This window comes from Polistes fuscatus, unplaced genomic scaffold (genome assembly GCF_010416935.1).
Source record: "Polistes fuscatus isolate 324 unplaced genomic scaffold, CU_Pfus_HIC Scaffold12, whole genome shotgun sequence".
Taxonomy (NCBI): Eukaryota; Metazoa; Arthropoda; class Insecta; order Hymenoptera; family Vespidae; genus Polistes; species Polistes fuscatus.
This window is the reverse complement of record NW_025113020.1, coordinates 6,532,374-6,558,810: the sequence shown is the minus strand read 5'-3', so window position 1 is coordinate 6,558,810 and position 26,437 is coordinate 6,532,374. Positions and strand designations below refer to the sequence as shown.

Here is a 26,437-nt window from a genome sequence, read left to right as displayed (position 1 = left end):
GTTTATCATTTCGATCGTCGGTAACTGCCACTGTCGGTAACTGCTACTGTCGGTAACTGCCACTGTCGGTAACTGCTACTGTCGGTAATAGTACACTTAAATTTTTTTTACTCTACGTCAGTAATATTTTGTATTTAGGTTCCTGACGGTCAATATTATTAAAGTACAAACTCTTATTAAAAACGGTCGATGTTTTAAAAGTAGGAATCAGTTACCGACGGTGGCAGTTACCGACAGTAGAAGTTACCGACGATGGCAGTTACCGACGATGGCAATTACCGACGGTGGAAGTTACCGACAGTGGCAGTTACCGACAGTAGCAGTTACCGACAGTGGCAGTTACCGACGATATATATATATATATATATACAATATATTTTTAAGAAAAATTATAATTTAATCATTAAGGAATCTTTATGTTTAGAATATTCATCGTTGTTAATAGCAGCTTCTACTTTAATAATATTGACCGTCGGTAATCTTAATATAAAGTATTACCGACGTAAGTAAATAACTGTGCTGATAAGTTCAGTTGTGTTACTGATAAAAACACTTGTTTATCTAAATTTAAATATATTTTCTTTTCTAATAAAAAAAAAACTTTGTTTATCATAAACGACGAAAGTAAGTTGAAACCTGTTTGATATTAATTTGCTGTTTCTATTATTAAAACAAAAAATTTAAAAGAATTTAACGACAACGAAGATAAAATTAAAGACGACGAAAAGTTGTATAAATACAAAGACGATAATTTAAATGAATTATAAGACAGATTAACAGTGATATTTAATAATGCGTGTTATTTTACGAACAATTCGACGAGAATTAATGTTGACCCGATAGAAATACTTTTCTACTGGCATGTGAAAATGAATGCGGCCTACAGGTGAGAATAACGAGAATATTACAGTAATATTATTATTATCATAATTATAATTTTGTTTTTTAACTTTTCTTTCTACATGGTATATGTAATAATAGTTAATTTTGTAGGTTGAAATATTTTAAATTGTTTTTTTAAAATATGTGCGTAAATATGTCGTTTTTCTAACCTCCGCCGCCATCTTTGCTGCCATTTTAAAGATGCATTTCAATATGCATCTTAATCGTTCCTTAATTATATTTCTTGTAATTAATACTGAAAGTACAATTTTGTAGTTACTTAAGATTCATTTGTGTTGTAAGTTTTCTTAGTTAATACTTTTCTGTTGTAATGATTATCAATTTCAACGATTTCATAAGTGTTATTTATTTAATATTTAGAAATTCAAATGTAACGTTCGAATAATCTTAAATTACCCTAAAAAAAGTAATATAAATATTTAATTATTAGAGTATCGAAAATTAGGATGATTTGTATATATACTTGTACATATATATATATATATATATATAGCATGTTTACAAATATAATTATTCTTAACGACTAATTTTAAAATAAATTGAAGAAGTTTGTCCCTTCAAAGATCCAGGCAAACGTTTTTATACGCTTATATTATATATATATATATATATATTTTTTTTTTTTGTCGACAAACAATTATTGGCAATAGTATTTTAACAGCCCTACTCGTGGTAGGCTCAATACTTTTCAACCCACCTACATATGCCAGATTTCCTTTTTTCTTTTAATTAAATTATAAAATATGTATTTTTCCATTTAACTGGAAATGAACTGGTATACAATGTAAGAATATTTTTGAAGGTTCGATGGAGCCCTTTGTTAGTTAAAGAAGGGCAAGAGGAAGAAGAGAAAGAAGGGGACAGTACCAAGATGTGTTTTTGGTTGTGTCATCTATACTACGACCTATCCATCATCAACACCACCTACGTTGTTGCACTAGTGTGTTGGATTATGTTGGTATTGGTGTTGTAGAGTTGGAATGAAGGAACCCACTGGCCGAGTGGTTTCATTCATAAAAAAGTTCTTTATCACTTTCCGTAAGCGCATGTGATATTCCACGATGAAGGTCCAACCTCCCCCGAGTTAGAGTAACCATGTTTACACACGGTATTATTTTACTACCACGAATCCTCGGCACACACAGTTGCAACGTTGGTGTGGTGCATGGAACTGTTGTTACCTTAAAAATAAATGCAACACCATAGTTAAGTTTCCATAACCACTTGTCGTATCCAATCTAAACTATGGGGGTTGATTTTGTTTAAAGGTTCAGCTCTTTGATCTGTTTTCTCCTTGGTGAGTGGAATTCGAATAATTTCCTTATCTTTAATTTTCAATCGTATCTTCAATTAGGTCGATACGCTGATTTTTCTAGCAACGAATATTAACGAATTCAATTTTGGATTATACTGTAGTCGATGATAACCTACGATAACTGTATTTTCATTTCGTTTTCTTAAAATCGTAGTTATCGATAATTGTTTTGTTATTTACCGTTAAAGTATTTGCCGCGTGAAGTTCGAAGTTCAATCGATCGATCGATTAGTTTTTTTTTTTATGGGTTGACCTTTTCTACCTGCGTTGTTTTTCGCACGATTTTTCTCTCCACTAACAGCACACCGGTGCAATTTTATACCACTCGGACTCTTAAATCTTTCAATCACTTTTAAATCATCTCTGTTTTTTCTTTTTTCCTTCCCGCCATTTTGAACCCCTCATCCCTTCCTACAACAAACACTTCTCTACCTTCCCACACCTTTTTCATCCTCGTAAAATCTCGTTGTTGTTGTTATTATTATTGTTTATCTCCTCGAACCTCTAGCGTTTCTCAGCAAATTATCAATTACTATTCTTCGATCATGTTAGATATTTGATATCGTTCTCGCGTGTTTTCGATTTGAGAGAATATTGATTTTTCAAATTAAATAAAAAATTTTTCTAGGGAAATTAATTTATTTAATTCTTTTTTATCGATAAATGATAATAAGTCAAATACTTACCATAAGAGTTTAACAAATGATTTTTTTTTCTAATTTTTATATAAGAAAAATAATATTTAGCAAATAAGAGGGCATTTAGATATATTTTATTTATGATTATTCGTTAAATTTTCTTAGAAATATTAATCAAAATGAATATTTATATTATTTGAATTACCACGAAGGTAAATGATGATTGATTAACCGATAAAAAATAAGATTTATCGATCAGTGGTGCCCTCATGCGGTAGAATTAAATATTAACGTTAATTTGAAATAATTCGACAACTCAGCTGTCATGACGATAAGATTCGTTTACATTGGGTTCTTGATTAGTATCATTAAAACGATTGTAGTAAAGCGTGTCGGTAATCGTATTCGGTAAAAAAAAGGTGTCCTTTTCTTGTTTCCTTTCGTAACGAAAAAAAAAAAAATTGTGTTAACGTAAAGGACGAAAAAGAGAGTATAGTGAAAGTGAATTTGTATATGAAATGCAACGTATGAAAGAAAAATAGAAAAGAAATAATAATAAACCGAGTGAAATGTTACCCGTACGAAATTCATTCGCCATTTCTGGCCTTGAATCGAAAAAATTTAATAACGACGAGAATCAAATTAAAGATGGTGAATATAATAAATACGAAGACGAAGATTTCAACGAATTAGATGATAAATTAACAGCGATATCGATAACTAGTAATATTTTACGAAAGATACAACGCGAATTAGGTTTAATTCGATTATGTTGGCCCGAAAAGGATATCAGAGAAGAGGTTTACTTGTCAACTTTACCTAACAGTTATTGTAACCTAAATGATAAAGAAAAATTATTGCTCTTGTATGCCGAAAATTTTCGAAGACAATTTCATTTTAAATACAAGAAAAGGAAACCTATTTTATTGGCATGCGAAAATGAATGCGGCGTACAGGTGAGAATAACGAATATTATATAATAATATGATTGTTATTAAATGAAATATCAAATATATGAAAACACTATTTTTATGATAATATAATTATAGTTTTATTTTTTAACTTTTCTTTTTATATTGTATATATATATAATTATTAGTTTATAATTTTTTAAAGTTAAAATATTTCAAAATGTTTTTTAAAATATGTCGCGTTTCTCTAACCTCAGCCGCCATCTTTGCCGCCATTTTTAATATCAATTTGACACTTACCCTTGTTTCGAATTGCATCTCCAATTATTTCATTTAATTTAATATTAAAAATATATGAATGGACAAAGTTATTTAAAATTATTTGTCAGAAACTTTTAATCGTTGGTACTTTTACTTTTATTATCATGACGACAAAATTGAAATAATTTCTTTTCTGTTATCGATCAAACTTAAACACAGACTAACCATGAATCACCATATAAATGGTACAATAAGTATTTCATTATTAGAGTATTCAAAATTAAAAAAATGATTTGCGTTGTTTAATATTAATAATAAATTTGTTGACTCGATATCAAATGAAACAAAAATGAATTATAATATTAAAAATAATATCTATGTGTGTTATATAAAAAAGTTACGAATATAATAATTAAGAAATCATTTTGTATAGGTTATAATTACTAAGAAAAAAAAAGAAAGAAAATGGCGGGAGATAGGAAAGGGGATGATGGTGGTTAATAACGATGGAAAATAATTAATTTCAATCGGTGATAGATTGAATTAAAATGAATATATAGGCGAATATTTTTTTTGGTTTGGTTTTTTTTTTTTTTTTTTTTTTTATTATTATTATTATTATTCATCGTCGGTGTATTCTTTCGATAAATAATTTCCCTTTCGTCGTACAAAGGCATTTTTATCGTCGATATAAAAATTAAATCGCGCGTTTACAAATAAAATTATTGTTATTTACTATTTTGAAATATACATTTGAGAAGATATTCGTGTGTATTTCTTAAAAGGCATACGCGAATATTTGTGTGTCAACATACACACACGCACGCATAAACACACATACATATATATAACCATATGTATAGATGTGTTTTAAGTTAACAACGAGGAATGTTTTATACGTGTAATTTACACTATATATTTTTTGTTTTGTTTGTCTCTTTGTCACGTATATGTGTATTATTTAATCTTTACTTCTCTCTCTCTCTCTCTCTCTCTCATTTTTTCTTAATCACACATATACATACACATACAAATCTTTGTAATTGAACTAATCGGAAATATTTATATAACTGTGAACAGTTTTTTTATTTTTATTTTATTTTATAGGAATCTGTCTTTTTGTTTGTTTGTTTGTTTGTTTATTTGTTTATTTGTTCGTTTGTTATTCCGTTTTCTTTTATTTTTTTTTTTTTATAACATTACACTTTATTACACAACCCTTTTCCTCTTTGCTACTATCTAAATAATAAAAATAAATTTCCCTATACACGTTTATTATCCTAACATGCCTTTTTTAATTGTTTTCTTTTGTTGTTTTCTTCTCAATGTATCCCACTACACGTTACAATTGTCATACACTTTTTGTTCATATTTTTCTTCATATTTCTTCTTCGTCAATATCTCTTCTTTCGTTTTGTTTATTTTTCATTTGTTTGTTTGTTTGTTTGTTTTAATAAAGAGTACATGTGGTCACAGTCTTATTAACAATTACACTATTTTTTCAATGTCATTTTGTATTATTTATTATTAATTTGTTGTATTATCGTTACTATTTATTAATATATCGGATTATTTTCTATTATTTTTAATATAACTTTGGTTTATCGTTCAACTGTATCGCATATTTACAGGTTTATTTATTTAATTATATAATATTCGAACGGTTATTACATAATATATTTATCTATTTATATGCGTATTACACTATTTTCTTTATTTTATAATCGCGCGCGTCTATTATTTTATAATTTTAAACCTAAATAATTTGTTTGTATCGTTCTTAAAATCTTTTGTGTATACACATATTTACAATTATTTATTATATTACCTCTTACGCGAATAATTTATTAACTAATAATTTGATATTAAACGCAACGATAAGTTGATTAATAATATAAATTATTAATTAATATAATTCATTCGATAATAGAGGATTGATCGATCGAGAACAGGGTTTAAGAATTTTCAAACTATCATTTTATAATAATCGTTTAAATTTTTCCATATATGTATACACACGCACATTTATTTAATTAATTTATTAACTAAATTAGTTCTGGTCATTTATCTATCTATTTATTTATTTTATCGAAATGTTTAACACGTTGAATGTCGTCTGATTGCAAAAGAATTTTCTACTTTTTTCTTTTTCTTTCTTTTTTTTTTTCTTTCTTATTACATTGAAATTATATTTGAAACATTGAAACATATTAAATCGTATAGAAATGTAATATTTTATTTATTTATTTGTAATATTGGATTAAGCAAAATTTTCGATCTATTTTCAATCAACTATTGCAATTTTATATAACTTTTTAATAATAATTCGCATTGAATTATATTTGAATTTAGTTTTTTTCTTGAAATTAATTGCAAATACGGTACTTATGAACAATCAGACATTAAGCGTCATCTATTATAGTAATCTAAATACTTTACGAGGTCACCGATAACCCTTTTTCATTGCACATCGATAGCATTCAACGTGTTGAACAAGAAGTAACTAAGAATTAATCGCTAAATGTTGACTATTTTATTCACCGAAAAAAAGAAAAGAAAATACCCCCCCCCCCAAACGACGGGAATAAAAGGAAAATAATTTTGCGTCTTTCTTCATTTTGGTCAAAATGAAAAATCGATCGAAATGAAAACGAAAATACAAAATAATGATAATTAAAAAGAAAAACAAAAATTCGACAATGAAAACATAAATCAAAATTACACCGAAAACTTACGATTACGAGATGATAAAAACGGAAGACAAATATTCGTTATTAAGATACTTGTTAAAATAAAATAAGAAAAAAAATAATGGTGCGACGTAAAAAATAAAATTTGTTATTTCCACAGAAATTCGTATCAGTCAGTATAAAAAGAAGTACACTACCATATCCAGAATTAAATAATTGGCAAGGATGTGCGAAATTTGCTTCCGATTTTCTTATTTATGAGCCACATAACAATAATGTTTCTTTACTGGTAAGATATAATAATATTAATAATAATAAAAATTATATTATATAATAAAAAAGTAAAGTAGTCAATATATAAATATATATTTAATATATTATTAATAATATATTAAATATATATATAAATTAAAATATTAAATGAATTATATATTTTCATTTGATTGAATGAAAATTATTCCTTTATCCAAATTATTGTATTAGTTAATTTTGTTTAAAACTTAATTAATAATGTCACTGGAAATCATAATAATTTTTAACTCTATTACGTTTGATTTACTTTAATATAAAATTAGCATTGTTAAGAAATAAGAAAAAAAATATTAAGAGAACATTATATTCTGTTCTTTTTTTTTTTTGTCTTTCTAATCACCGTAATTCTAATTTCCAATTCACCGTAGCCGAAAATTAAAAAAAATTTAAAAAAAAACGAAATTTTAAAATTTTGCGTTAGTGCAAGTTATCATAGTTATTATGATAAAAATAATAATAAAATAGATAATAAAAATAAATAATAATGAAAAAGAGTAGGTAGAGTTGGTTTCTAAATAAAAAATTAACCTTTTCGGCTGATGTTGAAATTGGAATTATTATATAATCATATCATCATTTTATATCTAATCATTATAAAATAGCAAATAATTATGAAATCAATTATTACCAAATTAATTCTAATTTCTTTTTTTTTTCTTCTAATTTTATTTTTTTTTTTTTCTGATTTCTTTTTCTTTTCTTTTGTTTTTTTTTTTTTTTGTTACTTTTTCCAATTTTCTCTCCATTTTTCTTTTTTTTTTGTCGAATAAAAGCAATTATTACTACCTAATTCTATTAATTTTAATCTAAGGCAAAATTTCTTTTTTTTCTTTTTCTTTTTCTAATTTTCTCTCCTCTTACATTTCGAATGATTAAGTAAAAAATAATTATTAATTAAACTAACTTAAAATCCAAAGAGAAAACTTTTTTTTTTTGTATTTTTAATTTTTCTTCCAAAATTTTTTTTTATTTTTAATTTCTCTTCCAAAATTTTTTTGTATTTTTTTATTTTTTTGTATTTATTCATTTAAATTAAATTTTTAAACTCTACCCATCTTTTATAAGACGTTAAAAACTCCGTTGAAAATTTTCTAATGTAAAATCAAACTAATTTCAAAAATTAAATTCTAACCTAATGAATAACATATGGCCAATAATAGTACTAATAGTAATAATGCTAATAATAATAATAATATTAGTAATAATGTTATTATTATTTATGTGGCTCAGTCTTTTAATAATAAAATCGAAATTTAAAATTTTTTTAAATTTAAAAATAAAATCAAATGAAATAATTCAAATCGGAATATTCGTCTCCTTGATTATTTCTTTTTTGTCTAATTTATTCTTTTCCAATCGTTTCTCTATCATATTGAGAGATAGTTATAATTTTTTTTTTTTTTTTTTCTAGACCAGAAGAAAGCTATTGTAAATCGATTGGTGGTAACTTGAACATAAAAAAAAAAAAAAAGAAAAAGGAACAAAAAAATAAAACTAAATTCGAACGAATCACGTTGTTCGAAGTCAAAACTATGATAATATCGTATCGTTGGTATGAAATAAAAACGGAAAAAAGTAAAAGAACAAAAAATAAATAATCACCTAGCAGAACACGAAAAAAATAAAAAACTACGCATCTTATAATTATAATGATAATACGATTAAAAAAGAAGAAAAAAAACGAGGAGAATAGAAAAAAATAAAATAAAAAGTCGTATTGGGCGATCGCAGGGGGAGAGGAAAAATTTAGAAAAATAAATACAAAAATATATAAAATACAAAATGCGAAATGCAAATAGAAGAAAAATAAATCGAGAGATTCACGAAACAAGCTCCGCGTGCCCGCACTAGCCTCACTCGTATTCGTCCTTGACATCCGTTCTTTCCTTTCCTTTCCAACGAAACCGCGCGTGTCTCTCTTTTACATTTTTCCTCTCCACCTCTCTTCCCTCTCCTCATCGTGCAATCTCTTTTCTCTCTCCTTTCTCCCACTTCCACCCACCCCCCACCTACCTCCCACCCTACCTCACCAGCTTCTTCTTCTTCTCCTCTTTCTCGTCACGCAATTTCGCTAACTTTGTCGTATCGGACAAATCATTTGTATTTCATTATTTTATTCTTCGAAAGTATCCATTTTCCTAATTTACCCCCCCACCACCCACCCCCACCCCGAGCATTATCAGTCGTTAATTGGACTACTACCCTAATTCGTCTTTTATTTTTTTCTTCTTTCTTTCACATTTCTTTCTCTCAAATTTTTCCTATTCAATTTTCATTTTCTATCCCCTTTTTCTCTACTCGTCCCCCGCCCTCTAACCTCCTCCACCTAATCATGTTTTTTTTTGTTTTTCTTTTTTTCGTTCTCGTTTAGATCATATTTTCGATGTTGCCTTAGTTCTAATGAGATCATGTCGAATCGCTATTTATTTGATTAAAATATTATTTCTAAATTGCGTAGACGCGAGAAAAAAAGAAAAAAAAAAAAAAGGTATAACAATCGAAAAGTTTAAAATAAAAAAATAAATAAGGAAAGAAAAATAAATAATAATACAAAAGTTTAATCGTACGAAAAAAGTAGGGGAGATGGGGAATGGTATTAAAACCAAACTATTATTAATTAATTATTGAATAATACGTGCGAGTTGGTGAGTTCATTTTAAAAACTATTAGATTTGGTTGTTTCCATTTGGTTCCGGTTTCAAAATGACCTATCTATTTATCTATCTATCTATTGTTTATCTATTAATTATCTATCATTTCAATTTTTTTTTGTCTCTCTCTCATTTTCGTGCTTTGTCATTTTTTTTTTCTTTCTTTTCGTTATACACCCCTTTTTTTTTCTCTCTTTTAATTCTTTCGTCGTCATTCGTCTATTCGGAAATTCATTTATATTTTTTTAATCATCATCATTAGCATAATTATCACTTATCCAACGGTTACGGTTGCAGTCGTCATTATTCGCGCGCGCAAATACTTACAATGTTATATTAATTAATTTTTCGATTTAAGTTTTTATATCTTGTATATACATTTTACAAATTTATATACAATATATAAATTAAACGTACACATACATATACATATATATGTATCTATGCATATATATATATATGTATATGTACACATAGAAAAATGAATAAAAAATAGGATAACTAGGGTGGCCCCTAAAAGAGATTAAACAATTAATTAATTAATTAATTAATTAATTAATTAAAAAAAACAAAGTATAAAAAAAAACCCTAGAAAGAATGAATGATTAAACGAGATGAGAAAAGTATAATCGTCACGAGCGGTGTAATATTTAGCGTTGGAAACGAATCGGGTTTGTAGAAAACAAGAAGAATAAGAAGAACGAGAAGACGAAGAAGAGAATACACATACGTAGAAAGAAAAAGATCAAGAAATTAAGTCAAAGTCGAATAAGAAGAAAAACAAGAAAGAAATAGAAAGAGAAACCAAGAGAGTGAGAGAGTGAGAAGGTAAGAGAGAGAATGATATATATATTTTATATACTCGTGGTCGTGGTTACCACCTCCACTTCATCACAAGCAACACCAACAGGACACTAGCACAACTATAAAACAGCTACCACTACTGCTAGCTGCAACATTGCTGTTGGAAAGTGGTAGTGGTGGTGGTTGTGAAGGTGGCGGTGGTGTGGTGGTGGTGGTGGGGAGGGACCGGCCGACCGACCGAGTTGTTTCATTCATAAAAAAGTTCTTTATTACTCTCTGTGAGCGCATGTGCTATTCCACGGAGGAGGACCTCCCCCGAGCCCCCAGCGTAACCACGTTTACACATGGCATTATTTACTACCAACCGAGACACACGCCGGTGCAACGGTGCGGTGTACGGAACTCCTCCGATGCTGTTATTGTTAAAGTCTTTTACTTGTCATCGTTATTATTGTTATTATTGCTATTATTTTGATCGGTAATACCTACATCTCTCTCTCTCTCTCTCTCTCTCTCTTTTTTTACTTCCCATTCTGTTAGATAGATTTTTTCAATTCCAAGCTTTTCCTCTCTTCGACTGTCCGAACACCCACCCCCCACCCCATCTCGCGAATTTTAATTACCACCAATCCCCGATACATTAACGATAATCTAATAAAAGAAAAGAATGAAGTATAACCGCGAGGTTATTATAATGTCCACGAGCAGCCGCTTCTCGTGTATGTGTGTGTGTGTGTGTGCGCGCGCGTGTGATGTGCTTCTTATTTTATCGCGCATTCCCCGAATGTGACTTCGCGGAATACGAGATGGATTTCTGTCCTTATTCGTCTTCGTCCCCTTTCTCTCTTGCTCGCGACCAAAGTTCCCCCTTATGTACACGTCCCCCCCTCTCCCCATCCTCCGATCCCCATCCCTCCCCCCAACCCAGCATCGCGGACCCCGCGGTTCGTTCCACTCGATTCGTCTCGCGTTCGCGTCCTCGTATACTTTTCCCTTCTCGTTTCTTATTCCAACTTTCCATCCACCCCCCACCCCACCCTGCCACCCTTCCTCCCTCCCGTCCCGCTGTTTTCCTATTTTTGATCCTTTTTCTATGTTACGATCCCTAGAATTCCTATCATACATATTATACATATTTACATAAATACATATATACATATTTACATTTTTACATATATACATATATACTTACATATACATAAATATGTATGTATATTATTATTATTAATAATCCAAATTTTCAATTAAAACTTTAACTATATTGAATCACAGAGTAATATCGCGCGTTATAAATCAATGGTCTATTTTCTATTACGTTTACGGCTATTTGTGTTCCTACTATTTTTTAATTTTAATGATAAATAATGTATATTCATTAATTGAAATCTGGTTACCGATGGATCCTCGCATTGGTCGAGCCATTCGATGAGTCTGTCACAACATTTAATCGCATCCTCTTTAGTACGGAGGACATTGTTGCAGCAGGTTTCTTCGTCGGGTTCCCTGGTGTTGCTATTGTTGTTATTGGTGGTGGTATTGTTGTTATTGTTGACCGGGTTGCTCTTTGTCATTGTCGGCTGCTGCCTTTGCGTTTGTACCTCCGGTTGCAGCCGTTGTTGCTGTAGTTGCTGTTGTCCCAAAAAGGTATCCAAGCCCAATTTTTTGAAATAGCTTATTTCAATATTTTTCCCCACTTGTTCGATTGTTTGAGGAGGCGATCCAGGATATTGATATGGAAATAACGTTTTACCGTAGAACTTCCAGAACCATGGGTACTTTTCGTATAATGGTTGCATGTTAGACAGGTTCAACGGGATGTCTTGGCTATTTAACCAAGTAAATAATAACTCGCTCATACTAGACATGCTGGCTAATAGGTTGGCGGTGGTGATGTTGTTGATAACGTTGGTATTGGGCGATGATACTATGGGAGTGCTAGTGTTACTTATTCCCGTCCCAACAATTGCGTTTTTTCTTAATTTTTGTCCGAGAGCGATGTTGTTTGTGGTATAGACTCCACTATTATTCGGAGTAACGCAATTGTTAGTTCCGCTGGTACTGGCCGCGGGATATACAACACTGCCGTTAAGGCTTCCGTTGCTGATACTACTACTGCTGCTATTGTTGCTATTGCAGGCAAGGTTTTCGGTAGTTCTCTTTGGCGTTACCGGTGTCAAGTTCATCAGTGGTTCGGCTGTCGGTTTAAGATATTTTCTCGGGCATGACTTGCTTTCGGCATCTAGTTGGAGGAAGGTCGCTATTGCTGCGTTATGCATTTTACTGATGTTTTGGTTGTTTTGGCTGTTTCCCGCAGCATTGCATACGCCTAACAGAGAGTTGTTTTTCGCGTATTGTAATCCATTGTTACATAAAGTAACCGATGAGCGCGCATTCTTATTTACATTGGAAAGATGTTTAACGAAGTCGGAATAATTATTATCAAATGTATGTGCACTCATGTCGAGGTTGATGTTATTAATCACCTGTAGGACTTTTTCGTAGTTTTGTGGATCTATTCGCGACTGATGCATTACCTGCTGAAACGCCTGTTGTAAATTATTATCCACCGGTAACTCGCTGAAAGGACAATTCACCGATGACGTCGTCGTTGTTGTCGTCGTCCTTACGGTTTGATCTAATCGGGGCCTCTTTCTTGCCGGTCCTTCCTCTTCCATGATCGTTGACGATGATCCGGAAGCAATCCCATTCATATTTCTGTTAGGACTGGTGGATTGGCTTCCTGATGAATTAGATTGCTCGGAATTGGGCCCCGATACCGGACTGGCGTTTACCATCGCACGAAGTTTATCTTCGGATTTGTACCATCCTCTTAGCGTCGACTCAGGTACTCCGATATCGCGAGCAACAGCGGCCTTGCTTTCGCCACTGTAAATTCGGTTTATTGCTTGCAATTTTTCCGTCGTTGATAGTATACGCATGGGCCGTTTACCTGGCCTCGTTGCGCCACCCCTCTTCGAGGGGATCGTTGTCTTTTTCGTACCCGTCTTAAATGTTTTTTAAAACTTTAGATGAAAAAAGAAAAAAAATATCACAGATCGGTTTCCTATCACCGATCCAGAATAATGTCACTGTCTAGTCCAATCTATTTATATATATATATATAATAGTATTAAATCACGTGGGCGAATTTCACCCGATTAGCGCTGAATCGCGATCAGTGATCTCTCTGCCAAACAGTTCCAATCGAAACTATCAATGAAAATGTTCACTTTATTTATCTCACTGTTCTACTCGTAGTCAGTAAACTTGAATTTTAAATTTATTTGCAACTTACAATTAGTCCTCGTCAAGTTGATGCAATCAATTCACGAAACTTCGAATTCACAACGTCTCTCCTCTCCGATACGAATCGTCACGATTCTCGCACTCGTATCTAACTGTTATTTGCTCAGCAAAAAATAAAAACGAAAACTTCTCGAATTCGATTAGAAATGAAATATAAAATAAATTCTGTCTTTAAGAAGAAGTTACCTTAGAAAATATTTCTCTACAAACTTTCCTGTCGATGTTCTCTCTACTGCGCTCGAAATTATACTGATCTACCGGCCGACTACGGCACGGCCTTATACCCAATCCTTCTCAGCGGGGCTTCCTTTCCGCTACCCTTTCCACTCGTCGGGTTTCCCCCACCAGTCATCCCCACCACGAGTAAAAGACTCCCACCAATAGAGTTCCCCTCTCGCGACTTTCCGTGGGTACCTCTCCTCCAGCCCCCCACTTCTTCTCTTCGTCTACAACCTATCCGCGCATTTCTCATCCTCCTCTAACTTTCTCAGCCGCGAGATCGCGCGAACCTTTCCACTGCCCTGCTCCCGCTACCGCCCACGCCCCGTGGCCAGAGCTTACTACTCGTCCAACTTCTCGCTCCCTTTTCTACCCCTTCCCATCACCCTCTTTCTCCTCTCTCTCTCTCACTCTCTTTGGCAAACCTGTATACGGGAACCGTGTTTCTCCCTCTTTGTCGTCGTCGTCGTCGTCGTCGTCTTCGTCGTTGTCCGTCGTCCGTCGTCGTCGTTGTCCGTCGTCAGCCGTTTCTCTTCCCCCCCATCTTCAGCCCGCCCAACGAAACCCGCTCGCCCATTCGCTCGTCCATCTATCCATCCGTTCGTCCATAGGTCCGATAGGTCCGAAGACGAATACCGAATCAGTCTTCTATCTTGCGCACGCTTCCGGAATTTCGCAGCTTCCCCTCTTCCTAAGGACTACCCCCAAACCCCCCGTGGTGGATGCTCCTAACGACTCCACTTTTTTTGTTAGAAAATTATTTCCCAAATGAAAGAGGAAAGAAGTACACTTTTCCCTATCTTTTCGTCTTCGATATGTGCCATGACTTTTTTTATTAATTTTATTTTATTATTTATATTGTTTATTTATTTTATTTTATTTTATTTTATTTTATTTTATTTTATTTATTAAGAAAATTCTTAAAATGGGAAATGAGAGAGAAAAGTTACACTTTTCCTTTTCTTTACATCTTCAATATGTCAAATGATTTTTTTATTAATTTTATTTTTGTATTTATATTATTTATTTATTTATATTTATTTTATTTTATTTTATTTTATTTTATTTATTAAGAAAATTCTTAAAATGGGAAATGAGAGAGAAAAGTTACACTTTTCCTTTTCTTTACATCTTCAATATGTGCAATAATTTTTTTATTAATTTTATTTTTGTATTTATTTATTATTAAATAGTCGGTTAATTGATTTTCGTATTGATTTTGGTTGTTTATAAATCAAATTTTTATGTTTTGTTACATTATTTTATGATATCTTGGATGATATCCGCGACCGTCGTTTTCGTTAAACCACGTGTTTATGCAGTGAAATAGTATAAATGTGCCGTTTATTTTGAAAGTGACCTAACTCCACATAACCTTAAATTGAGATATTTAAAGGTTTGCGTTTCAATGCAATTAAAAATAAAAAAATGCAGTTAAAGAATAACAATGAGTTATGTTGCTTAAGTGTATCTAAAGGTGTTCAATTTACAGTTGCTATTAAAATAATGACAATTATTAAGTGAATAATATGCGTTTTCTTATCAAGAATGGTGTTAGGCCACTTTCAAAATTAACAACCAGATTCGTTATAAAATTTGAAGGAACCGAAAGTCCATTCAACATAATTTAAGATGCTTCAAATTGCGAAAAAACAATACTTATTTTATTTTACATATCTTTATAACACTTTAAAAACATCAATTATGCGATTGAAAATATTTTGTACAAACATAAATTACAAAACAATTTTCTACTCATCTACATTTTGCGTATGTGAGAGGGACTTAAAGAAATCATGATGTATGAAATAGTATAAATAAACGTTTTTATTGTTACGAATTTAGTTTTTGTTTTATTTTTATTTTTTTTTTAGTGATCGACAATGGCGAATTCATCGACAAATTTCTCAGCTTTAGTCGCGAACACGGTTCATTGTCTTCCAACGACTCGCAATTTTCCCTTCGTAAGAAAACCCTTCGAATATTAGAGGAATATTTTTGTTATCCTACGCAAACGTGATAAAATTTTTATTAATATTATTATTTATTATTAGACGATATATTCATTGATTTTCATATTAATAAGAATGTTTCTTTAATTAGAAGATTTCGCGTGATCAACCCCCCCCCCCGTGTGCCTAATGATATCTCAACCATTGTTTTTGCTCGACCACGTTTTTTTTTGCAGTGGAATAATATTAATAAACTAATAAAATAATTTGCATCGAGATACGAGTTTTATTTTTCAACCTTTTGCGGTCGGCAACATTTTCAGCCGGGTGAGTAGCAGGCCGACGCGATTTTCACGCATGTGTCGGGAACGTTATAGATACAATAAAATTACCTTCTACATAAATTATCTTATAAAAATTGGTATATTTCAATAATTTATCTATATTTATACCATTAAGAATATAATTTTGTAATTTTAATCTCTGTATTTTAGTTTTGTATGATAATTTACAAAACATTGTCCTCCAAGACTCAAAAGAACCGTTTACTAATTCTAATCTTATCTCTGTTAAAATGTTTTATTTGTCACTTGATACGAAAGGGTATCAACAGTTAAGGAACATTCTCAAATACCTATACGACATTCCTATTGTTTATAACGCAATTGTTAATTATTGTTAATAACGCAATGAAACATAAACACCGTTTTTTAGGCAAGTCAAAAATAGCTAAACTAGAATTTTGTTGGGCTACAATCTGATTTTTTGATCTAAGGGTAAATTAATGACGCTGAATCGAATAGTGCTTCGTTTTAGTTTGGCTTTTTTTTCCAAGCCTACGTTGTCGCGTCTTTTCATGTGTCCGTTGACCTCCAACGATTCAGATTTTCGGTTAGTAAAAAAAACCCTTGGAAGGTGAGAGAACTATTTTTCATCCTAAAAACGTGATAAATTTTTTATTGATATTTTTAATAATTTATAAACAATCGATTAATCGATTATTCGTATGCGTTTAATCGGACCATCTCGTGTAATCATCCCCCACGTACTCAATGATAGTTTTTCTTTAACCACGTGAAGTAAAACTGAATAAACTGAAATAATTGGAACCGATATGAATTTGTTTATTTATTCAATAGATGGACCGGACTCCTTATTGTATCGACGAACAAGATCGACATTAACAATTCAGAAATTATCCGGTTGTCAAAGAAAACCTTTCTTAAAACTAATTTTTTAAATATCGCAGAGTATCCATTGTATACCGTTGAGAAGGGATTCATCCCATGAGATGGCCATTAACTCACGGTTTAATATTTTTTTGAATGTTCCTGTAGTCCCAAGAGGATTTGTACATGAAAATTAATGGGAGGAATTTTGGGCACCTTTTTCTCGACACATATTGGGACAATTCAGTTCGACTAGAAATAAGCGGCAACTTTCTATTCGCCATGGTACGAAGCTAGTGGGCCAGTCCTGTCCGTTTACAAGACCCGCGTCTTTTCTTCGATCCAAGGTTCGACTACTAACTAGCCACGGGTTCTGTCTCTTTGTCCGCTATACGAAAATCATCAAATCACTTCTCCTACGTCCGGAACTTACCACCAAATTCCCTTGAGAAACTCGGGTTTACGATCACACGGTCTAAAATTTGTTGTCCTTTTCTTTTGCTTTTCCTTCTATTTGTCTATCTTTTTCTTTTTCTTCCTTCCCGATCTTTTTCCTTATTTTATAATCAATTTCGTTCTTTTCAAATGAACGATCCCTTTTCAACGAGTTTAACTGTCACGTGTCATTTTTCTTATTTCACCATGAACAAAAATCAGAAATATTCTTTAAGTAAATAGAGGAATAAATAAATTCCATCGAATGACAGAATCTCATTCTGTCATCTCCTGAAACCGATCAAATTTTACCGACATTTATATCAAAGAGTTATTTTTCGGCGAAAATTTTTTCGTAAAGATTGTATCTACGAGTCAACGTACCAATGAGGAGCGTACGCGTTTCGGTACCTCCTCCCCTAAACTTTCCTCGACCAATGGTCATCATTTTCGTTCCTTTTGGAGGTAAATTTTCTTTCGGCACGTTTGGGAAAATGTGATGGGAGTGATTTTTTTTTCCGAACGACACCATGAAGTTTGTCGGTATTTACGACGCGCGGCAAAGTGATTTCTTCAAGTATACGGCATGAAGTTGTTCTCTTCTTCTCTTCTTCTTCCTCTTTTTTTTTTATTCTCAAGCGGGTCACCCATCCAAGTACTAATTGTACTCAGCGCTGCTTTACTTAAATGATCGAGCGGGAACTGATACTATCACCGTACCATGGCATATATTATGATATTTTATTATTCTTTCTAATATATATAATATATCGATCGATTGAAAATATGTTTCTTTCCTTTTTTTTTAAATAATAATAATAATAATAATAATAATAAATTTTTCTTTTTTGTTAAGTTATTTTTTAAAGTTATTTTTGAGATTATTGAGGTTATGTTCGTTTTGGTACGGCAAAGAAGTATAACTTTTTACGTGCATACATAAATACACACACCAGTTTTTTTATTCTTTATTATATATACATAGATATATCGATATATTATATATATTATATAATAATTGTTATTATTTTTTTTTAAGTTATTTTTTTGAAGTTATTTTTGAGATTATTGAGGTTATGTTCGTTTTGGTACGGCAAAGAAGTATAACTTCTTACGTGCGTACATAAGTACACACACCAGTTTTTTTTTACTCTCCTTTCTTTCCATCTACCTTACCTTCCTCCTCTTTCCTTCCACCTTTTCCTATACCCCGTCCTCTCAGTCCTTCCGAGTTTTTGGAATCGTCCGTCGCGTGATTTGTTTTTTCTTTTCCTTTTTTATTTCTTTCTTTTTTTTTTTTGGACACCTTTTTTTTCTTCCACTTTCTCTTATTTCTTAATCCCCCTTTTTTTTACGTTCGTTCATTTATTCGTTAAATCTTTATTTTTCTTCCACCGTTCCATTCGGACATCTGCATTTTTTTTCTCTCTTTTTTTATACTCTTCTCTCTCTCTCTACCTGTGTGTGTGTGTTCTTTTCTTCAAAAGAAAAGAATGGACATCGTAGATTTGATTTTCCTCGGTAAGTGTCGTGTCCTTGAAACGGTGTCGTGGAGAGAAATGTAATATTTCACTGTGACTTTCCTTTTTCTTTTATTCTTTTCTTCTTTTTTTATTGTTAAAGGACAAATTTCGTCCGAATGAATTTATCGAGATACGTAAGTTCGAAAAAAGAAAAAAAAAATTATCTACTATTTTATTTCCTCCGACGTAAGGATTAACAAATTGTACAAGAAAAAAAAAGAAAAAGCAACAATCTTATTTATTCCCCGTTAAAAAACATTATCGCAATTATGGTTGGAAAAAAAATGGTTACGCGTAGAATTCAGATTCGAATCTAATGTCAACGGAAAAATCGTATAAATAAAAAGTCATTCCTGAAATACCATCGTACGTTACACGTACGTGTACACGAATACACGTATACGCGCGAAGTATGAGTGAGCGAGCGAGCGACGGATAGAAAGAGAGGGGGAAAAGAAAAAGAAAGAAAAAGAAAAAGAAAAAAAAAAAAAGAGGAATTCGCGACGATAGCGGAAATCCCTTATCGAAGGGTTTGCTTTCGAGGACCGGTGCGACTATTAACGAATTGAGTTGCGTGCTTGGTTACGTGCGTGCGTTTACAACACACTTACACACACACACACACACACACATACATACACGTATATAAATACACGCGTATAAAATACGTGCGTGAGAGAAAGATGAGGACGCGGAAAGGAAAAAAGAAAAGGGCCAATACGAGTAAAAAAGAGAGAGAGAGTGAGAAGGAAAGAAAATACGAAGGGAGGTGAAAAAGAGATAGAACGATGTGGGTCGGAGGGAAACAGGCGCCGCGGACGGAACACCAGAAAGGGGAGCTCACGGGCATTTGGGGGGTGGGACGGGGGTTCGGGGGGGTATTAGCAAAGAGGAAGAGGAGGAAGAGGAGGAGGAGGAGGAGGAGGAGGTAAAATCGATCGACGCATCCTGTGTGTGTACGACGACCCGTACTTTGAGTGCCGCCAAGAAAACAGTGGATATACGCGTGTGTGTGGGGCCCCTTCCCCTCCCCCTTGTCCTCCTTCTCTTCCTTCTTGTCTTCTTCTTCTTCTTCTTCTCTCTCTTCTTCTTCTTCTTCTTCTTGTTGTTTTTGTTCTTCCTACTCTTGAAACGTTCGACGAGCAAGCGAGCAAGCCGGTAACCCGTACAATTAATTTTCACCTGCCTTCTTCCATCGTGAGACAAGCTTTCGCGGAAGGATGTGCGACGAGCAGCACACGTGCCCTTCCATCTCTCTCTCTCTCTCTCTCTCTCTCTCTTTCTGTTTCTGTCTCTCTTTATTTATCATACGCTGACTCGTTCCTTCCTTTTCTCTCCTTCCCGTTCCCTATCTACTCCCCCTGTCTTGCTCGGTTGCCCCCCTTTTTTTCCCCCCTCGTACGACTCACGGTTAGTGTGAGTTGTCCTTACGTGTACACGCAGCCTATGGCTACGTGCCGCAATAATACTCTAACCGTGAACCATGAACGCCGATCTTAACGGTCATTGTTTCTCATTGCCTTTGCTGTTAGGTATTTTCAAACTGGTCATACGTTTTATATGGGGAATCTATAGTTTTTATATTAATACTGTTTTAAATATAACCTTTGTACTATAACAACATGCGAGACTCATGATATATGTGATCCAAATATTAGAAACACTAAATATAGTATAAAATTAGTCACATAATTTCACAGAATTAAAATTCAATAAGCATATACATGTTTAGAATATTTAATATAAATTAGAATAAAACAGAAATCGTTAGTGGTTATTTTTTTTCATTGATTTTGCTGTTAGATATTTTCAAACTGGTCATACGTTTTATATGGGGAATCTATAGTTTTTATATTAATACTGTTTTAAATATAGAGATATTAAACCCTTGTACTATAACAACGTGATATATGTGATCCAAATATTAGAAACACTAAATATAGTATAAAATTAGTCACATAATTTCACAGAATTAAAATTCAGTAAGCATATACATGTTTAGAATATTTAATATAAATTAGAATAAAACAGAAATTGTTAGTAATTATTATTTCTCATTGGTTTTGCTGCTAGGTATTTCCAAACTGGTCATACGTTTTATATGGGGAATCTATATTTTTTATATTAATACTGTTTTAAATATAACCTTTGTACTATAACAACATGCGAGACTCATGATATATGTGATCCAAATATTAGAAATACTAAATATAGTATAAAATTAGTCACATAATTTCACAGAATTAAAATTCAGTAAGCATATACATGTTTAGAATATTTAATATAAATTAGAATAAAACAGAAATCGTTAGTGGTTATTTTTCTCATTGATTTTGCTGCTAAGTATCTTCAAACAGGTCATACGTTTATGGGGAATCTATATTTTTTATATTAATACTAATTTTTGTTTATTAAATATACAGATATTAAAAATAAAATCACACAGTACCATATATACCTGTATACAATATTTCTAAAATATTTCCCGCGCGTAATTATAAAAACTAGAAAAAATAGATTATAATTTCTATTAACTAAACTTGAAGTAAAATTTCATTGACGACGACGAATCGATATCAATTATATTCAAAGAACCAAAGTGCACCTGTATTTGAATCTAATTCATCGAACTGTGATTCCGCAATATACGTTGTTACGTTTCCACGCTTTTAAACTTTACTTGGCATGGCGATGGTGATGGTACGATGGTGATGGTACGGTGGTGATGGTGGTGTACTCTTTGCCGAACGTGAATGAGGTAACTTTAATAAAGTGAACGAATTAAAACGTACCATTCGAAATGCAATTACCTTCCGATACTTCGAAATATGTACTGCCAGGTACGTACGTAGGAAGGTGTATGCGTGGGTGCACGTTTCACCTACGGTTTAATGTACTCGTATACGTGCGTGCGAATTCAAAGTATGCGCGTTGAAAACGTGTACTTGTAACACTCATACACGCGTACAAATATCAGTCCGAAGCTTTTCTCCTATCAATTTTCAAATAGGATCTATTTTTCTAACCAACCGAAATGGTTCGTTTGAATAAAAAATGACAAAGAGAGAGAGAGAGAGAGTATATGTGCAACGAAAAATCGATCAAACCCCATCGAAATATATATATGAGCCGTTTATTTTGAAAGTGGCCTAACTCCATTTTTTATTTTTTTCCGGTTACCCACGGTAATATGTACAGCTTCAAATTATCTATCAATAAAGCATTTAAGATTTTTTCTATTCCGAGTAAATACGGTCATTCTGGACACATAAGTTTTCAAAGTTAGTTGAATCGCTGAACCGTTTATTTTGAAAGTGGCCTAACTCCATTAGGAGTAGAGATTTTGGTGTGTTAGAAATGACATTAAAAACAAATAATTTACTGTTTGTCCCCCACCCCTCTCGATAAACGAAAATTACGATTACTTATCTATACCTTTGAAAGGAATATTGTTTTTCTATTTTTTTGTTTTCCATATGATTCATAGCACGTTTGTCACGTACTACAAATAAATGTTTATATTTGTTAACGCCAATTTCGTGATGAGTAAACCACTTAATCGTATTATTTGTAGAAATCTTGTACGTACTTTGGTTCGTTGATTAGAAAATCATATTTATTCGATATTTATCTGAAATATTTGATTTGTAATGTAGTCAAATAATAAAGTCAATGTGTGTGTGCCCGTGTAAATTGAGTTATAAAGAATGACAAAAGGGAAAGTAAATGAAGAATAAAAGAAAATAAAAGGTTCTAAAGGGGCCTTCTCTCTCCCCAACCCACCCCCTCCCCCCTCCACCCCGACCAACTTCGATAAAGATTACGCTGCGACGTGGTGGTTTCGAATGAGAGAGAGAGGAAGAAAGGATTGAAAAGTGGGGGAAGTTGTTGGATAACAGTGGGGGAAAATATAGAATGAGATGGTAGAGAGGGTTAAGTTCATTCATAAAAAAGTCAATTATTATTATTATTATAGTAGAGGAGAGATGCTGCGACTCCCGCTAAGGAAATAAATTAGAGGAATATCTTTCTCGAATCGTTCGCATTTTAATACGGACGATTATTTAAGCATAATTCTTTTTTTTTTTTCTTTTTTTTTCTTTTTATCGATTATTATTACGATTTCATTTGAAAATGATATTAAAGGTGAATTGTTGTGGTGATGTCCACGAGCCATCGATTCGCTTGTTGTTTATACGATTATTCGATTATTATATAAGATAAGAAATGTATTTATTTATATAATAATATCACTTATAATTAGAGTATATAATAAATATATAAATAAATAATAATAAAATATATTAATATATATATTTAGAAAATATTTTAGATTAGTATGTTACTTTATTGGTATTCAAATTTGTCTAATCAAATTTCTTTTCCTTTCTTTTTCTTTTTTTATATTTATTTGAAATAAAAATATTAATAAATAAAATTTTATAAAGTGTTAGGGGGGGTAGGAAAAATTGAATATTAAAATTTAGGAATCTTTTAGGTATCGTACACTCGACTCAAAAATTGGATAATATTTATAAATAAAATCTTATATAGTGTTAGGGGGGTGTGAGAAAATTGAATATTAAAATTTAGGAATCTTGTAGATATCGTACACTCGACGCAAAAATTGGAAAGAAGAAATGTATCGATGGTGGTTTATCGAAGCAATGTCTATTACCATTCCGATACACGTATATCCGATAGTATACCGACCCGTTGACCTTGAAACTTTTCTTTCCTCCCCAAGAATTCGCATTTTCTTCGAAACGAGTAACAACCCCTAGCTCGGTTCTTTTCTTTGGGTTATAACTTTAACCGATCAACGAGAGTTTTACTTCCGATTTCGTTTTCGTTCTTTTCAAAACTTTTCTCTTACCACTGGCTCTCTATGAAAACTGTTCTTCCTTCCCATTAATATACCATTTCTCCTCGTCGTTCTTATTTTTTTTTAAACATTTTTTTCTTCTTTCCACGCCGCGTTTTTCGTCGCGAAATTATTCTCCAATTTTTTTTTTCTCTAACGACCAATCACCGACCACCCGATTGTTTTTTATTTCAACGAAAATTCATTTTGTTGTTGTTTATATAATACAATTGGATCGATATTAAATTGTTATTATTAAAAAAATGTTTAATTTATCGATAAAACTTGTATTTAATTTCCTTCGAAAAGTTTTAGGCTAGACCGACTTTTTTTTAAAGAATAATTTTTCCTTAAAAGTATAAACGAAAAATAAAATATAAATGTTAATGAGACAATTAACTATAAATATTTATTACTCGAATAAAATCCACTTCGTAAAGTTAGCAAACGATTTTTATTCGTAGATTTCGTTAAATAGGAAAAGATATTAAGAATATAAGTGTGCAACAATAAGTGTGCAACAATAAGTGTGCTTATTCAACATAATGAAATAATTGGATACGGTTGACAAATCGGATAAATAAACGGATCAGAAAGTCATTTATCATTATAAGAAATTCTATTCAGGTATAAAAGTAACCATTCGCGATAACATTCAGGAACACTCAGTTTTCAAAGTAATAATTTGACCCGAGTTACAATGCTATAGCGCGCAAACGTGGTATACAGAAGGACAAAATCGTTAAAAAAATTTAAAAATGACGGTTATACTTCACGAACAAACGAATTTTTTCGTGAGGTCAGCCTAACGTGGCGCTACAGTGCGTCCGTCGAAGAACAAGAAAAATCCAGAAAAGACCAGCGTAAACGCGAAGCCATATTTTAGACGCGTCAGAGGAAATTCTTTCCTTAAATTTACGGCTGGAAAGTGGGAAATATATTTTGCTTTTTTTTTCCAAGACAATTTTCATCGGTTGATCCCACAAATAACTGCTCACCGTGTAGTCAATTATTTTAAATAATATATATCGTTATACATTTTTTGTATATTTGATTGATCAATTAACAACGTACCCATAAAACGTTGGATTATTTTCTTCGAGATTGTTCATTGTTTTGAATAATTTTCTTTGTTTATACGTATCAAACCGACCTACTCCCTTTAACCTACCCTACGTCTACCCTTTCATTATTTTTTTTTTTATTATTATACTTTGTCCTCCTTTTCGTCTCTCTCTCTCTCTCTATCTTTCACCCTATCGCGAGATTTCGGAATTTCCAGCCGATAAAAAAGAAGATCGATACCTCGGCACCCTATACCCAGCAAATGAGAGAGAGAGAGATAGAGCTAGAATACCCACGCTAGGTCGTACCAACCCTTGGGAACACTCGCGCATCACCAACACCTAAAACGCACACCTACATTCAAACGAGCGAGCGAGCGAGCGAGCGAGCAAGTATCCGACCAACGTCCGGTCTGGCATCGAACACAATTGTCCTTGGAAGAAATCCTCCAATTCTTCTGTTAGTTTGTGTCCGTCGGAATAGATGCTGTTGCTAACAGAAATACGAATAACTAAAAGAAGGAATAGAAAAATCAAAAAAAATAAGAAGAAGAAAAAATGCAACCGTGCCAGGGTAACCTAGAGAATAATGGGAAGCAGATTGGATAAATAGTCAAAGAATGGTGAAAGTAGAGACACGGTGAGGGTAGAAGCTAGGACGTTAAGGGATGACGGTAAGAAAATAAAGGACTGGGATGGAAATTGACCACAACCGCGAGTTTCCCATACACCCGACCATGGTTTTTTTAGAAAATTTCCTTTTCTTTTTTTCTTTTCATTTCATATTTCACAATACATCGTTACTCGTTCACTCACATTCGGTACGTTTCTTTTCTTCCCTTACTCTTCTTCTACTTCTTCTTTCCTTCTGTTTCTAACGAAATACAACAACGAGTACAAAATTCGGCGCGTGAAAGAATTTAGGAAGAGTAGCACCACACGTGTCCTTTATCTTATTTTTCGATCTAACAATAATAATAGTAAGAAAGAGTTAAGATTCTCGTATTGTCATCCGCGGGATAAAAGAAAAAGATTCAAGTTTAACGAAACTTTCTGTTACATGGTAACAATGGATTTTTATAATTGAATTTCGTACCTTTCAGCCTCATCTTCCAGTTGAATTGTTTCCTATTTACTACAATGACCGTTAGCTGTCAATGATTTTTAACATAGAATTTTCTGATATTTCTGACAATAACTACAATTATTAATAATCGAAGAGCATAGGGCATTGATGTTGTTAGATGATGGTTCGAGATTTTCGTGAAATAACAAAAGAATATTTAGAAGAAGAGAGGATAGAGTTAGAGGAAGAATAAAGTGAAATGACGTGAAGCGGGGAGTAGAGGAGTCGCAGCGGGGGGGGGGGGTTAAAGAAGGAAGGAAGGAAGGTACGAACGAACGAAGGTAAAAGAGAGAA

General features: G+C 32.3%; 2 protein-coding genes across 3 annotated transcripts; one reads left to right on the top strand and one right to left on the bottom strand.

Moving 5' to 3' along the window:
• Nucleotides 1–1,519: 1,519 nt before the first annotated feature.
• Nucleotides 1,520–26,126, bottom strand: LOC122513220 (putative uncharacterized protein DDB_G0286901). Its single transcript, XM_043629484.1, has 4 exons — nucleotides 26,114–26,126; nucleotides 25,420–25,529; nucleotides 11,880–13,490; nucleotides 1,520–2,084 (listed from the first exon to the last, which is right to left on the bottom strand). Exons 1-4 carry the CDS (start codon nucleotides 26,124–26,126, stop codon nucleotides 1,911–1,913), a joined length of 1,908 nt encoding a protein of 635 aa, XP_043485419.1. The 3' UTR covers nucleotides 1,520–1,910.
• Nucleotides 3,101–8,485, top strand: LOC122513334 (coiled-coil domain-containing protein lobo-like). Of its 2 annotated transcripts, XM_043629662.1 has the most exons (3): nucleotides 3,101–3,812; nucleotides 6,879–7,007; nucleotides 8,442–8,485. In XM_043629662.1, exons 1-3 carry the CDS (start codon nucleotides 3,426–3,428, stop codon nucleotides 8,460–8,462), a joined length of 537 nt encoding a protein of 178 aa, XP_043485597.1. In that variant the 5' UTR covers nucleotides 3,101–3,425; the 3' UTR covers nucleotides 8,463–8,485. The 2 variants fall into 2 exon arrangements, with proteins under 2 accessions (XP_043485597.1, XP_043485596.1); XM_043629661.1 differs by lacking the exon at nucleotides 8,442–8,485 and having other exon boundaries at nucleotides 6,879–7,074.
• Nucleotides 26,127–26,437: the final 311 nt, after the last annotated feature.

Coding starts and splice junctions, on each gene's coding strand:
- LOC122513220 (XM_043629484.1), bottom strand. Junction 13,491..25,419: donor CGATGCCAGACCGGACGTTG/GTCGGATACTTG, acceptor AAAACATTTAAG/ACGGGTACGAAAAAGACAAC. Junction 2,085..11,879: donor ACCAATGCGAGGATCCATCG/GTAACCAGATTT, acceptor TTTATTTTTAAG/GTAACAACAGTTCCATGCAC.
- LOC122513334 (XM_043629661.1), top strand. CDS start 3,426: ATGTTACCCGTACGAAATTCATTCGCCATTTCTGGCCTTGAATCGAAA. Junction 3,813..6,878: donor AAAATGAATGCGGCGTACAG/GTGAGAATAACG, acceptor TTATTTCCACAG/AAATTCGTATCAGTCAGTAT.